The 16,281-nt window shown below is 33.5% G+C and overlaps 3 protein-coding genes across 8 annotated transcripts; 1 reads left to right on the forward strand and 2 right to left on the reverse strand.

Annotated features, from left to right (window-relative positions):
- The first annotated feature begins 829 nt into the window (after positions 1 to 829).
- Positions 830 to 1,825, forward strand: LOC112754943 (uncharacterized). The gene has a single exon (XM_025802774.3). The coding sequence runs from the start codon at positions 976 to 978 to the stop codon at positions 1,639 to 1,641; it is 666 nt and encodes a 221-aa protein (XP_025658559.1). The 5' UTR covers positions 830 to 975; the 3' UTR covers positions 1,642 to 1,825.
- Positions 1,826 to 8,864: 7,039 nt separating this feature from the next.
- LOC112754945 (uncharacterized) lies at positions 8,865 to 10,353 on the reverse strand. The gene has a single exon (XM_025802778.3). It carries the CDS (start codon positions 9,991 to 9,993, stop codon positions 9,079 to 9,081), a length of 915 nt encoding a protein of 304 aa, XP_025658563.1. The 5' UTR covers positions 9,994 to 10,353; the 3' UTR covers positions 8,865 to 9,078.
- A 371-nt stretch (positions 10,354 to 10,724) lies between these two features.
- Positions 10,725 to 15,758, reverse strand: LOC112754944 (probable magnesium transporter NIPA8). Of its 6 annotated transcripts, none has more exons than XM_025802777.3 (15): positions 15,201 to 15,646; positions 14,994 to 15,089; positions 14,332 to 14,616; positions 13,905 to 13,992; positions 13,748 to 13,809; positions 13,505 to 13,590; positions 13,326 to 13,399; positions 12,822 to 12,924; positions 12,613 to 12,738; positions 12,424 to 12,523; positions 12,210 to 12,329; positions 11,917 to 12,007; positions 11,781 to 11,847; positions 11,285 to 11,381; positions 10,725 to 11,198 (listed from the first exon to the last, which is right to left on the reverse strand). In XM_025802777.3, the coding sequence occupies exons 3-15, from the start codon at positions 14,422 to 14,424 to the stop codon at positions 10,986 to 10,988; spliced, it is 1,320 nt and encodes a 439-aa protein (XP_025658562.1). In that variant the 5' UTR covers positions 14,425 to 14,616; positions 14,994 to 15,089; positions 15,201 to 15,646; the 3' UTR covers positions 10,725 to 10,985. The 6 variants fall into 6 exon arrangements, with proteins under 6 accessions (XP_025658562.1, XP_072077286.1, XP_025658561.1 ...); XM_072221185.1 differs by having other exon boundaries at positions 14,994 to 15,092; positions 15,201 to 15,639; XM_025802776.3 differs by lacking the exon at positions 14,994 to 15,089 and having other exon boundaries at positions 15,201 to 15,758.
- Between the last annotated feature and the right edge of the window lie 523 nt (positions 15,759 to 16,281).

Genomic DNA, 16,281 nt, shown 5'->3' on the forward strand with positions numbered 1-16,281 from the left:
ATTATGCCAATTTTTGTTGGTTGTCATGATTGACACAATTTCATTTAAAATATGCAGACATATAGACAAATATTTGGTATTATTAATCTAAGTTAAACACATAAAATGTATATGTGTAGATATTTTTTTAGATCTATATAGTAGGTCTTTCAAAAAAAAATTATATATTATATTATAAGTGAGTTGAAGGAAAAAAAAAATAAGAGAATGAAAGTGGTGAAAGAAAAGAGAGTCAATATTAAAATATGAAAGGCATTGAAAAAAAAATAAGTAAACAAAAGTTAAAAAAATAATTAAATTATAAAAATATTTTAAATATTTTAAATTTTAAGTGAAATCTCAATTAAATGAAATTTCAAATCGAACTTTCTATTTTTCAAGGGATTTTCAAACACCCTGTAAGACTTCCTATCTTCCACCACAATATATAATGTAAAACAATTTACAATTTAAAAAAACTAAGATATCAATAATTTTAGTAAAAAAAATTGAAAAATTAATTAGTATACTAACTCAAATATAAAAGAAAATATTGATTACTTAATATTTTTTAAAAAAATTTACAATAGATGTACTTAACAATTAAGTTAGTTTATTTTCCCCTTAAAAGCTCATTAATTATTTAAAACGATATGAATTCATGTATTTGAAAGTTGAAACGGATAGTAATGGAATGCAGAGGAGGAGCGTCTGTTTGGTCCATTTTGAAAGCAACACCACCTAATTGACTTACTTGCATGAATCATATGCCTTTTGCAGCACTTAATCATCATCATTCATAATAAACTATAAACAAAATTAATAACACCAACCACTATATAAACCTCTTCTATTCATTCACCTTTCATTCTCTCTCACTCACACACGGGGTTTTCTTTTCTTGCTGCGAGGTCTAAACTAATCTAGTCCTCGCAGAAACAAAGAAAACCCTCGAATACCATTCTCAAGAACCCTTTTTTTCCTTTGTTTCAAACAATGGAAGTACATTCTTCTTCTGTTGTAACCAAAAGGTTATGGAACGTGTTGAGGATCACGTTCTTCATGATAAGGAAGGGATTCGTTTCGAAGAGGAAGATGATGATGGACATGAATCTGATGATGAAGAAAGGGAAACTCCTCAGAAAATCTCTCGCAAATTTCATGTCATTCCATCACCATCATCATCATAAGAACATGATGGCGCGTGTTGTCACGCATGATCACTATGAATTCTCATGTAACAATAGTCCAAACCCCGTGCCAAAGCGCAACAAGCACCATTTCAATTTTCTATGTATCCATGCCCCTAATGTTCTTGAGGATCATGATTTTGAAGAAGGTAATAGTAATCATAATATTAATGCTGTGGTTTTGATCCCTAAGACTCCAGAATACGCATTCAATTTTAGGTTAGATAATATCAACGGTTCTGATTTCGCACCGGGCGAGAGGAAAAGCCCTCTTCTGTCATCGTCGCCGTTGATCTCTACTGTGAGGATATCCAATTACTCTGCTTTGGACTATGATGAGAATGAAGAAATTGGAAATGGTAGTGGTGGAGTTATCGACGATGAAGCTGAGGATTTCATTAGAAGGTTCTATGAACAGTTAAGATCTCAAAGCCGCATGCAGTTACTGCATTACCAAGATAATAATGTGTAAACAGAACAATGTTGATCATCAATTATAGCTAGATCTTGCTGATGAGAAATTGGTTACTGGGAATATATGTTTGTCTAAATTATTATGAATTTTTGTTTTATTTGTTATGAATTGTGATGTTCTTTATCATTGAATATTTTGTTCTGTTTTTGCTTTTTGTAATATAAAATTCAATCTTTATATACTTCAAATTTCTATATACATATGGTACGATATTTGTGTAATAATAAAGGATATTCAGAAACGAACGTTGTACTATAGAACCTTTAATTTCCCTTTCTGCTAAAATCAGCTATGGGCTTTACATCATTGTGGTTGTGACTTGTGATGGTGGTGGACCTTTAGATTTAACTTTTCTTATGTTTATGCCTTCTTTTCTTATTTAGTACATATAATAATTCAATGTTTTGTCTTTTGAGACCCCACCCACCAGGCACCAGCCAGCACCTACATTATTTGTCAAATGCCATTGGCAATTTTACATGTTTACAAAGTTTACAACCATAATATAAGTCTTAATTAACTCTTATTCATATGATATATAATGTTATTCAAAGTTCAAATAGTTACTCAATTGATGATCTGTATGAACATGTAGAATATGCTAAAAAGGAAGTGAAAGGCTGAAAGCTACCTAGCTAGCTTGATATTTCATAGCAGTTTTATATATTGCATTGCTGTTTGAATTCACGTTTGAACGCTCATCAACATATCAATTAATTACATTATACTAAAGAATTGAAGATCATATTAGTTTGTTCACGGGGTGGAATTGAAGCTGTAATTAATGTTACTTTATTCTGTACACCCATATGCTCACTTGTTGATTGAACTAGTCGAATGAAGGAAGAACTTTTAATTCTGAATGTCTCCCTAATATTCGTTAGGTGATATAGAAAAGAGAAATGTTTGGCATAGTTATTTTATCCTTAGTAGTGCTGATAAAGTGGTGTGAGAAAGCACATCCATCTTTTTTCTAATATAATTTTATTGATTAAAACTTAAGTCCTACTAGATACATAAATAAATATTTTCATACAAAAATGCTATTTGTAAACCAATTTCAGTCATCGTATAAAAATACAGTAACAGAACCCACCCAGTTTCTTCATCGTGCCACTAATCTTTTCTTCTTTGTCCGCGTGATTTCATCTCTTCTAAGCGTAGCGGTTCACTCTCCTCTTCTTCGATTGTGCCACTGCACCTCACTCCTCACTTTCTTCTCTTTTGCGCACAACGCTTCACTCTGCTCTTTGATCGTGTCATTGCTCCTCACTCTTCACTTTCTTCTCTTCTTCGCGCAGTGTTCCGCTCTTCTCTTCTCAGTGCCGTTTACTTTTCTCTTCCCAGTGAGTTATTTTAAATGCATTGCATTGATTTATTTTGGTTCTTCTTATCTTAGAGTTTTGAATCTATTTTTATTGGTCAGATTAAGAAAGTTGTTCCAGTTAAATCCACAAGCTCAAATGATGAGGTTTGTGTTGTGTTAAGTTCATATGTTGTTAAATTTTGATTCCGGATTTGATTTTAAATGTTTTTTATTTGTTATTTTTCTGATTTGTTAATTATGAGTTTTTTTTTTATCCTGAAACTGTTGTCAATAATCAAACAGCTTTCAACTTGTTTTTAAGTATTTGATTAACCATGTTTTAGGTTGTTCCAATCATAGGAATGTCATTTTCTTCTATGGAAGATTATAAAACTTTTTATATCAATTATGCAAAGAGAGTTGGCTTTTTATAGAATATAAGAGCTACTAAGTGGGATCAAAATAGACAGATTATCAAACCTTGGTATGTTCTAGAGCTAGTTATCGAAGATAAAAAATTGATCCACTAAAAAAGATAAAATTGTAAAGCTAGGATAATTGTGAAGAGGGATAAGAAGCTGGAATATGTGTTAATCTCTGTAAATATTCAGTATAACTATATTGTTAGTCCTAACATGGTAAAGACTTTGAAAAAAAAAACAAGAAACTAAGTTTGCATGCCAAACAGATAGCTAAGATCAATGATGAAGCTAGTGTTAAAATGAGAAACACCTATCAGACTTTAGCAAGTGCTGCTGGTGGCCATGACAAATTGACTTTTACCAAAAAAATCTTCAAAATCATATAGCAAAAAGTGTCAAGTCATGCAAGAGGAGAGGGATGTACAATCATTAATGCAGTATTTTCATAGGAAGCTAGAAGTTGTGCTGCTTATGAGTACTTTGGCAACGTTGTGAGCTTTGATACGACATACCAAACAAATAGGTACGACAGCACAATTATATGTTTCAAGTTATTTATATGTACTCTTATTTTTGCATGTTTTTTATGTATAGGAATAGATAAAATAGAATGCCTATTTTGCATGATATATTGAATTTGATGGTTTTATTTACTCAATTTGATTATATTGTGCATGATTTTAGCATCATGTTTGATTATAGTATGATACAGATTTCTGAGTTTGATTGTTACTTCGACGACTATAATTGGATTCTCAATTTTATCATAGATATGATATATCTTTTGCCTCATTTGTTAGGGTTAATCACCATGGTCAATCAGCACTACTTGGTTATCCTCTTTTTTCATGCGAAGAAGAGAGCTCCTTTATTTGGTTATTTGATTGTCGGATGCGATGTATGAGTGACAAGCCACCTATTGACATATTGCCAGATCAATGTAAAGCTATGCGAAATGCGATTGAAAAATCCTTGCCAATGACACGATAGTGTATTTGGCATATTTTGAAGAAAATTTCAGAAAAATTAGGAGCATACAAGCAATCTAAAGAGATTACTGCTGAGATGAGACATTGTGTAGGAGTCTAGGTCTAATGAGGCATTTGAGAGCTTTTGGATTGATTATCTCAATATATTCAATTTGCATGATAATAATTGGCTAGCAGGTATTTTATGAGTTTGATTATCTTGTATCTATTGTTTGATTATTTATCTTTTATTAATCAATATACCTTACAAATTTGATTATGCACATTTCATGTTTTCAAGTTTATACAAAAAACGTTACAAGTGAGTCCCTGTTTTTCTCAGCAACAATTTTTGGATATGCATGAGTAGCACTCAAATGAGTAAAAACATGCATACATTTATAAAGGGCTACCTAATCTCAAAGAATAATTTACAACAATTTGTAATGCAATATGACAATTGTCTTATAAATAAAGTCCAAAAAGAATATGAATTAGATGTTTCTACATTTAATACCATTATCCCTTATGCTACTATCTCTCTTATTGAGAAACAATTTCAAAAGAAATATACTCATGGTATGTTTAGTGAGCTTCAAAAGGAGTTTAGGACAAAGGCTAATTGCATTACAATAAAAGAGCATTAGGATGGATATATTATTACTTACAAGATTATAGAAGAGAGTGAGCATGATGATAAAGTGTTTGATTTTATGTATGAGGTGTTGTTTGATTCCTCAACTTCAGGAGTTTATTGTCAATGCCATATTTTTTTAGTCAAAGAGAATGTTATGCCGACATAGTCTTTTTGGCCTTGGTCTTGAAAGAGTGAAGAAATTGTCAGAAAAGTCTAGCCATGATCCAAGTCATTTAGAGCCAGTAAAAAAACGATATGATGAGATGTGCAATCAACTTTATAATATTGCAGAAATAACTGCATGAGAAAGGATATATTGTCAGTTACAATGTTATAGAAGAGAGTGAGCACATTAGCATGAAGTTTATGCTAGACTTTATGCTACTGTGCTTGTGCTTTAAAATTTTCTTCCACCAATCATGAATGTACTTATCTAACAATTTTTTCACTCTTTCAAGACCAAGGACAAAAAAATTATGGCAGCATAACATTTTCTTTGACTAAAAAAGATGGTATTGGAAACAAACATCTAAAGTTGAGGAATCAAACAACACCTCATACATAGAATCAAACATCTTATCATCACGTTCAATCTTTTCTATCCTTGTAAGTGACAATATACCCCTTCTCATGCTCTTTTGTTGTAATGCAATTAGTTTTTATCCTAAACTCCTTTTGAAGCTCACTAAACATGTCATTGAATATATTCCTTTTGGAATTGTTTCTCAATAGGAGAGAGGCAGTAGCATAAGGGATAATGGTATTAAAGGTAGCAACATCTAATTCATATTTTTTAGGCCTTTATTTGCAAGATAATTGTCATATTGCATTATAAATTGTTGCAAATTGTTCTTTGAGGTTAGATAACCCTTCATAAATACATGCATACTTTCACTCCTTTGAGTGCTACTCATACTTGCCCAAAAATTATTGTTGAAAAAAACAGAGACCCACTTGTAACATTTTTCATACAAATATGAAAACATGAAATGTGCATAATCAAACTTGTAAGGCATATTGAATAATAAAAGAAAAATAATCAAACAACATATATAAGATAATCAAACTCATAAAAGACCTGCTAACCAATTATTATCATGCAAATTGAATTTATTGAGAAAATCAATCCAAAAACTCTCAAATACCTTATTATACCTAGACTCTTATACAATATGTCTCATTTTAACACTAAGCTTCTAATCTGGAATTTTCTTCAAGATATGCAAAATACACTATCGATGTTGAGTCATCGGCAAGGATTTTTCAATCGCATTTTGCATAGCTTTTCATTGATCCATCAATATGCCAATAGGTGGTTTGTCACTCATATATTGTATCCAACAATCAAATAACCAAATAAAAGAGCTCTCTTCTTCGCATGAAAAAAGAGTGTAACCAAGTAACACTGATTGGCCATGGTGATTAACCCTCAACAAATGAGGCAAAAGATATATCATATCTATAATAAAATTAAGAATCCAATTATAGTCGTCAAAGTAACAATCAAACTCAAGAATCTATATCATACTATAATCAAACATGCTGCAAAAATTATGCACAGTATAATTAAACTGAGTAAATAAAACAATCAAACTCAAGATATCATGCAAAGTAGCAGCAAATGCATTCTATTCTACCTCTCCTTATACATCAAACACATGAAAAAACAAGAGTACATATTTGTTTGGTACGTCTTATCAAAGCTCACGACGTCACCAAAGTGCTTATAAGCAGCACCACTTCTAGCATCGGCCTAAAAAGCATGCTCTATGCGATGTTGTTCATCCAATTTAACTTCATAAAAGTTGCGCTTTTGCTGCTGTTTCCTATGAAAATAATGCATTAATAATTGCACATTCCCCTCTTCTTGTATGACTTACACTTTTTGCTATATAATTTCGAAGATCTTTTTCAATAAAAGTCAATTTGTCATGGCCACCAGCAACAGTTACTAAACTCTGATAGGTGTTTCTCATTGTAACACCACTTTCATCATTGATCTCAGCTATCCGTTTGGCATGCAAGTTTAGTTTCTTGATCTCTTTCAACGTCTTTGCCATGCTATGACTAACAACATGGTTATACTGAATATTCACAGAAGTTAACACATATTCCAACTTCTTATCCCTCTTTACAATTATCCTAACTTTACAATTTTGTTCGGAAGTTAGATTTGTGATCAATTTTTTTTCTTCGATAACCAGCTTTAGAAGATACCAAGATTTGATATGTAATCTGTCTATTTTAATTTCACTTAACAGTTTTTATATTCTATGAAAAGTCAACCCTCTTTGCATAATTGGAATAAAAAGTTTTGTCCATATGAGAAAATGTCATTCCTATGATTACAACAACTTAAAACATGGTTAATTAAACACTTAAAAACAAGTTGAAAGGTGTTTGATTACCGACAAGAGTTAAGGATAAAAAATAAAAAATCTCATAATTAACAAATAAAAAAAACAAATCAAAAACACTTAGGTCCAATTTGGGTAAACAACTTAATTAAGCTCTTTTTGAAAAAATAGCTTAAACAATAAATGACTATATTAAAAGTAACTTATAAATAAGTTACTTTGTGTTTGAATTTTTAGTTCTAAAAGTGTTTATTTTATAGAAATGCGATAAAAAAGTAGTAGTATTATGAGAGAAATCATTTTTTTTAACTTCTCTATAAGCTCCTAAATAGTTTCTTAGAAAGTTGTAATTTGATTTTGAAAATTGCACCAAACATTAATACTATTACTTTTCATAAATCAAAAGTTCAAAAAAGTTACTTTTGAACTATGAAGCACGAACACTTCGCTGAGTTGCCGTGTCCGCGTGTTGGACACATTTTGGACACGACACTCACCGACACTCGTTCGACACGCGTGTCTGGTGTGTCCAAACCGTGTCTTAATAAAAAATAACAAATTCTTCACCGGACACGCTTGGATACACCTAAATACCATCACGTATCAGCGTTTCTAATATTATTCTTAACATATATTTTTGAAATAAATTTAGATATAGTATATATATTATTTATTAAAACAAAAAATATTTTAAATACTTGATATAATTAAAATAAAATATTAAAAATAATTAAAAAATTAATTTATATTTTAGTATCAATAAAATATCAAAATACCATTATGATTTATCTAAAAAAATACTTTATATTTTATATGTATGCGTGTCCTCGTATCTTATAAGATTTTAAAATTCGTATGTCGACATGTCCCGTGTCAATGTCAATGTCTGTGCATCATAACTTTTGAAACTTTCCAAACGAACCCTTAAAATTAAATAACACAGCACAAACCTCGTCATTCGAACTTGTGGATTCAATTAAATTCTAACTTTACTTCAAACTTGTGGATTCAATTGAATTCTAACTTTACTTCAATAAACAGCAACTTTTCTAATTTGACCAATAAAAATGGAATCAAAACCCTAAGATAAGAAGAACCAAAATAAATCAACATAATATATTTAAAATAACTCATTGATAAACATCTCTAAGAAGAGCAGAGTCGGGCGCTATGCAGAAAAGAGAAGAAAGTGAAGAGTAAGGAGCAATGGCGCGATCCAAGAACAGAGTGAAGCGTTATGTGAAAAAAAAAAACAAAAAAAAGCGGGGAGTGAGGTGCAATGGCGCGATCGAATGGGAGGAGAGAGAACCGCTGCACCGTGAAGGGAAGAAATCAAGCGATCGAAAAAGATGAGAGCAATGACGGGATGAAGAAACTAGATGGGTTCTGTTTTTCAAGCACGTCGCATTATTTACCGTATCCATATGCACTATTTTACCGTATTTTTATACGGCTACTGAAATTAATGTACAAATAACATTTTAAATAGCATTTTTTGTAGAAATTAGAAAGCATAAATTAACCTTAGAATTCTGACCAACCAACCAAGGTTATATAACAAATATAAACAGCCCAGAGTCTACATGAATATCTTTTATTTTGGTTAATCTATCTTTTTTACCCCTAAAAAACCAAAAATATAAAATCTAACTTCCAAAATATCATCAAATCATAGTATCGCCAAAAATTTGGATACAAAAACTATACACACACTTCGGCCCACTATTATTCCGGCCCATTTTCCTTACCACCTGTTTTCGAAACTCAGGCCTGAGGAAGCCCACGGATGAGGATGATGGACCACATGCTCAACGGGCGGGTAATAGGATCCTCCGTGCGCTACCGTAGGCGGATACGGATACGGATACGGATACGGCGGAGGCGGAGGTGGCGGATAGTTACAAGCGCACCCCCCGTACGATGGAACCTGTGGCGGAAAAAACGGCGGATGACAATTATCAAACTTTCCAAAGGGCGAAACCGGGGACCCCACCGCCGCAGACGGAGAATAGGCCCCTCCCGAACCCACCGTCGGATAGCAACACGCGCTCCCAATCGCCGTCGTCGTTGTCGTCATCGGAGGATACTGCACCAACGAATGGTTGGGATTAAAATCCTGTGGATCCAACACAGGGTAACCAGAAATTCTCCCTTCCAAAATCTGTGACGACTCATACCTATCCCCAGTCCCTTTCAATCGATACGAAAAATTGAAGATCCCGTTAGGTTTTCCCTCGCCGGACCGAACCTGGTAGCTAACAGAGCGCGCCGCGTCAGATTTGGCGGCGTCGCGGACGAGATCAGCCACGGGGACGCGGCATTCGCCGATGAGCTTGTCGCCGAGGAGAGTACCGTCGTGGCGGAACTCGAAGCGGAAGAAGAGGCCCTCGGAACCTTCTAGAAGCGAGGGCGTGATCCACGCCAGGTCGAAGATGGCGTCGTGGTGCCACTCCGGGTTAGCTCCGTCGCCATCGGCTTCTCTGTCGGTTCTAGTCCGCTGCTGTTGACTCTGGCTTTCTTTGAGGGTCCTGTTGGGGTCGTCGCTCTCGATCCAAACGACGGCGTATAGGGTGAGTTTCTGGAAGAAGTTGAATGCCTTTAGATCGTTGCAAGAGATTAGTTTCAGCTCCATGGTTGGAACAGCTTCCTTTCGATGCATGTTTCTTTCTTCTTTTTTTTTTTTTTTTTTTTTTTTTTTGTTGGAGATTGTTATTAGCGTTGGGAATGTGGGTTGTTCCTTTGTTTTATATAATTTTTCTTGGTTTGGGCTGGAATGGGAATTTTTTGGGTTTGAATGGAAGGTGTAACTTGAATTGTTGAATGTAGTACGCGGAGATATTTCCAGAGAGAAGCACCTTCCTCGAACAAACTACCATTCTTCTACTCAGTTCCCTTTTAACTAACCTGTCTCTTTTGTCCATGCTTGAGAGTTAAGACTCTTTTGGATGGTGCTCCTTAATAAGTTAATATCCTAAACAACAACAACAAAGTCTTGTCTTTCTAGATGGGATTGGCTACATGAATTAAACGATGCTATTAAATTTGTAGGTCTCCTTTGACCACCTTCTAAATCTTCCTCTACCTTTCACTCCTTGTTTATCTTCCAAAAACTGAACTTTTTATTATAGCTATTAAAAAGATGTTATAATCTCAATTTAGTTTTTCTTCTAAACTAATTATTATTTAACAATTATATAATTACTTGCTTAATTAGTTAACTTAAAAATCAATTCAATTATTACTATTCAATTCATGTATTCCTATTGCTTCTTTCCAAAAGTAATTCAAATCTCTTTCGTATCATGTTATCCCCTTTAATACCATCAACGAATTGATCGGAAGGTGTGGTGTTCGTACATTTTGAATTGGGTATACTGTGGAAAGTAAAACTGCCAACTAATCACAGTTCGATCTCACTCTGATTTTATTTTCTTTTCATTATACAAGCAGCAATATACAATATACAAGTTGAAACAATCTTGTTTTGGGTGCATTTTTTTTCTTGGGTGATTTTACATGAATGCTCGGTAGAGCAAATAATTGAATTCTAATGGCTTTAGATCTAAGCGCCTCCAAATATTACAAAACGTGGCGAAGACAAACTATAAGAAACAAATATCGGGGCCATGGGTTATCCTATAACTACCACTATCAAGGACTCTCCGGGAGAGCGTGGCTAGTTCCAAGCAATTCCTCGCCTTCCTCTTTGGGGACCTTGCTCCAACTTCTCATCGACAAAAACCTCGCTCGCTCGATCCCACCACCTCTGAATCCGGTCATTCTCGATGACATCATTGGCATCACAAGAACTGAAGATGCCTGAATTGTATCCTCCCCAAACCCAAGAGACATTGCACAAGTATTCTGCATGGAAAGACAAGCTCAGATTGTGTTCCATATCAAAACTGATCAAGTTTATAAAAGGTGAATGCTAATGCAATTACCAATACCTTGGCTTTGACTAGCATGCTTGAAATCTTCATCAGCGTTCCTTTTACAAATGATCTTGATTCTGTGTTTTGTGCTTCTTCCTGAGTCGCTACCAACCTGTAACAAATAAATAATATCAAATTTCGCAACTCAATATAGACGATGGCCAAATCAAGGGAAAGAAAATACAGGAATGATACACATTGTGCCAACAACTTCTTGGATGATTAAAAGAAAATGCACTAAAAGCTGTCTTAACCAGGTCAATATTCCATGCCAGAGATCTCATTTAGTTGGGAATGTTCTAGAGCCTAAGGGGGTGGTATGTGAGTTAGGTTTCTGGAAGGGAATCAACTAGAACTTCACTCACAGTGGTCTTCCCAAAGATCCTTAAAGTTAGGGAAGAAGATATATAGTAAATGGTTTACATCATTAGTCAATCGTGGTACCATACTAGCCCTACCCCCCTTTCCTCCCTTATCCCATCAACAAGAGTTCATGAGGGCTTATTTATACCTGTTTGATTCCGTTGCAATTCCAGAGGTTGCCATCGAATCCAAAGAACTATCTTTGGCCTCAGCACCTAAAAAGAAAAGGAGTTTAATTCTGCATATTTTGAACCATTGTATAACTATCGAAACATTATAATTACCTTTTGAATCATCAGGTGCCAACAAAGAAATGCCGACGAATACACAAGTCATTCCTAGTATAAACATCGTCGTCCTTAATGCATCAAATACCTGTTTTCAGAGAATAAACTTTGCATGAGACAAATTCGCTATCCAAAGTTCAAATTCGCTATCCAGAGCTTCCATATTATATGACCTTATTTATCTTCCCAAATTTAATTCAATAATGTTACTTAAAACAGAATTTTGATGAGGATGGTCAGCATCCATTAGCCCCACGCCAAATCATCTGTATAAGACAGAGGTAAAGTACCTGGTACTCTTGAAAGTAAATAATTCCTGTACAGATGGAGAAGAAAGTCCAAGCTATCTGAAACATGGGAACAATAAGGATTGCATCAAACAAGGACAGTCCTTCGTTCAACCTGGTCATCTGCACACACAAAAATAGAGTAAGTCAGCACTCATGTTTATAAATAGCTATCACAGGTCTCTCAATGTCATTGCATGCAATTATTAGCCCTTACCCAAAACCCAGCTGTACTGAGGAATAAAAGAAGCATTGAATATGTGAACCAGCTGTGTAACTGATAACCACCAGACATGGCAAGTCGAAGGAGGTTCGACCTGCCACAAAATTAAGCATCAATGTTAGACAAAAGGAAAAGCGGCTACCCATTCATAGAGCACAATAAAATGTTGAATTGCTAACTCACAGAGATTTTGCAAACAGCACTGAACATGAACCTACAGCACCTGAAACTATCGCATAGGAGAAAGGTAGAAGCATGTGCCAATAAGGTCTAAGGTTATGTCCTGATACGGAAAGCAGTTCTCCTCTCCTACATATTTCACACGATACTCAGAAACAAGCCAATTGATTGTTTAACCTAACAAGTAATAACAATGAAATATCATTTATCACCTGTAAATGAAGTGATGCAAAGCAATAACTAAGACCAAAACTAGAAGGTACAGCAGGAATGCACCATTGGTATATTTATCTGCTAACTCCTCTGGTGTATAAACTGAAATGAAAGTAGTTTACAATGTATCAGCTTACAACATTGTAAGATCTTGGTTAAACAAATACTTATTATATCATAACATATAATTGGAGATTTTGGCATATATTAAATCTTATAGATCAACAAGCACGAAGAACACTGATATTTTGAATGGATATTTCAGTTAAGACACATGCCACTTCCTACGTTTAACATTTAAGATGCCATAACCCATAAGTTAGGTGTATTTAGATAAATCCATATCCTGAATGAGGTATGTTGCTACAGCCAACTCAAGTATCCATTATCCAATTGCAGAAATTAATTTTTACTAGAGCACTATCTGTCAGCAGCATAATTTTTATTACTTTTTCAAAGACACCATTGCACAGATTTAGTTGCACTAGGGAATAAATACATACCAGGTGATTGGTGATTACCAAAAGCAACTAGAAAAACATTGCCAAGAACAATGAAGGCAGTGGCAACCAATACCCTGTTCAGAAGTCGAAGATTGAGTAATTGGAAGAGACTAAACAAGGATGATGATAGGCCAAAAACGGAAACAGTATTCTCAATTAACAATTAGCATACCGCATACCTGACAGTTACCAATTTGTTCAAGACAAAATAGGCAAATGCAATGTTAGATACAAACTGAACAGATCCAAGGGCAGCAAGAAGTGACTGCACACAAAAGAGAAGAATATGCAATTAAAGGAAAGGAAATGCATCCATCAAAATTTATACTAGCCAAGCATAACAGTATGAAAATACTGCAAGCTATGATAAAATTACTTCAAATGCTTGGCCATGAATCCCAGTAAAATCATAGGTAATGTACCTGAGCAGCATATCCAAAGGAAATGAAGTTCAAGCAATTTCCAAGAATGAAAAGTAAGATACCTGCATAGCAAGAAATATGAATGCAATCAAAAACAAGAAATCAGCCACCTGAGGTAGAAGGTGAAAAATCTATATACAAATGTACAAGTCTATACCAACTCTCCAAATCTGAAAGTGTATAATAGGCTTAAGAGGCAGCTTTCCACTTGTCCCGTCACCTCCAATTACTGAATGTTTTTCTCTCTGCAAAACATACAGCCCAACCACTTCATCCTTCCAAAGTAATTTGATATAATAAAAATAGTATTAAGTATTAACATATTTCTCTGAGCATGTTTACATATTAAAATATTATCTAGTAAGTAGGCTAATATAGGTGATAAAAAATGCCATATATAATGAAAAGGAAAAACAAAGGCAATTAGAATGGAAATATAACCTCAGTTTTAACACTCCAACTTAATAGTCAAGAGGTTTACTTATTACGACTGCTAAAATCTCTTAACATCATACATTTGCAAAATGAAATTTCCCAACTCATTAAACAAAAGAATGAAACACACCCAAGAACATATCACTTACCTCGTTATGCCCTAATTTAAGAAGATTGGTGCCAAAGTTTATAGCAAGGCTACCAAAAAGGTTGATGAAAGCACCAACAATCCACTTCCCCATGTATAAAAAGATGTAGCAACTTGAAGGAGAGCCCACATGCAGCAGAAATTGAGGAATGCTGTCTAGCAGATGCAGGTTCCTCGAATTCTCCGCACAAATTGGAGAAGGGAAAGAGTCTTTACCGTGACTAGTTGCACCAAGTAGGTCAGTTTCAGAACCTAACTTGGTGTAGACAACACAGTCTTATGTCACCTGAACCAAAAATGCAAGGAATTAATTAAATCATGTTTTTATAGTGTTAAGTGCAGATAATCAATAAGTAAGAAATTTATTTGATATAATGAAGTTACAGGGCTAAATCTATGAGCAAAATTATTAAATTAGTGAAGCTAATGAAATCGCCAAAAATGAAAAAGCAGTTTCTAGCTACTAATTCCATATTAAAAGCTGAAACCACAAAAACCATGACATGCGATATACCAAAATTGTGCATGAATCTGAGTAAACACATTCATTAATGGGCACAAATTCGTAGAGAAACAATGCAATTATGCTTCCCTTTAACATCTCTCAATATTCCAGATCCATAAACTATCACAATGTGTCAAATGAATAACCCAACTACGTACCCCCAAAAAAGGAGGAAGGAATCAAACCACGAAAAAGAAAGAAAGAGCTCCTAAATCCTAAGTCCTACGAAACATGCTTCGCTGAGGAATCCAGATCTGCTAAATTAACAAGAAAATTGAAGAAGAGACAGAAGACAAAAAAAAAAGATAGAAATTAAAGAAATACAAAAAAAGAATCGTAAGAGATTAGCAAGCTAGTTGATTTACCTTCTAAAGGAAGAAACAAACGCAGGAATGGATGGGATCGGTTCAACAGAATGAGGAGAATTCAAAGGGAAGCGAAATAACAAAAAAAAATGTATTGTTTGAAAATTATAGTAATAACAATAATAACAAGAGAAATAAAAGAATGGCAGTTTTGGTTTTCTTTTTATTTTGAAATTTATTTTTGTGTATTGGTGGTTGAAAACGAAGGGAAATTGATATTGAAGAAGGAAGGAAGAAAGGAGTTGCGGAATGTGGAGGGCTGGGTTGGGTTGGGTTGGGTCAAAGGTCAAAAGGGAAAATGGGGGTGCGGAAAAGTAAAAGGGGAGAAGAAGGGTGAAATGAAAGAGACCCTTTGATAGAGAAGAGAGAGCCACCGCTGTTACCGGCGTCTTCTGCTTGCTCTTTGCACTCTCTCGGTAGAAAGAATCCCCATTTGATTGATTATTAATTTATTATGGAAAAGATATTTCACCTCTTAATCCTCCCATTTACCTTAACATGACTTTAATTTTTATCAGGCATTGCAAATCACTAAAAATACAACCAAATAATTTTGTCCTTCAAATTTTGTTATTGATAAAATATTTTTAAATAATTTAAAATAAAATAAAAATATTAAACATTAAATATATATTTTTAAAAAATATTTTAAAAATTAAATTTTAATATAAATTTTTATAAATTTCATTAAAAAAATAAAATATTTTTATTCTTAAAATTTAATATTTTTTTGTTAAATATATATTTTTTGTAATTTTTTTATCAACAATTAATAATACCTTTAAAAAATAAAAAATATAAAAATTAAATTTTTAGTCAATTTTGTGTATGTATTTTTTAAATAATTATTTAAATATTACTATAAAATTTTGGATCAAATACATAAATAATTTATAAAATACAAAAGTGATTTGTTATTTACAAAAAAATAATATTCTTTTTGGACATTTTTATCGCATTTTTATATTATTTGATGCTATTTTTGTCAATAACAAAATTCGAGTATATTTTTGTCAGCGACAAAATTATTCAAGTGCATTTTTTATAATTTATTCTTTTTATCCTATAAAATCCAACTTTT

The sequence above is a fragment of the Arachis hypogaea genome, chromosome 16 (assembly GCF_003086295.3).
Source record: "Arachis hypogaea cultivar Tifrunner chromosome 16, arahy.Tifrunner.gnm2.J5K5, whole genome shotgun sequence".
Classification (NCBI taxonomy): Eukaryota; Viridiplantae; Streptophyta; class Magnoliopsida; order Fabales; family Fabaceae; genus Arachis; species Arachis hypogaea.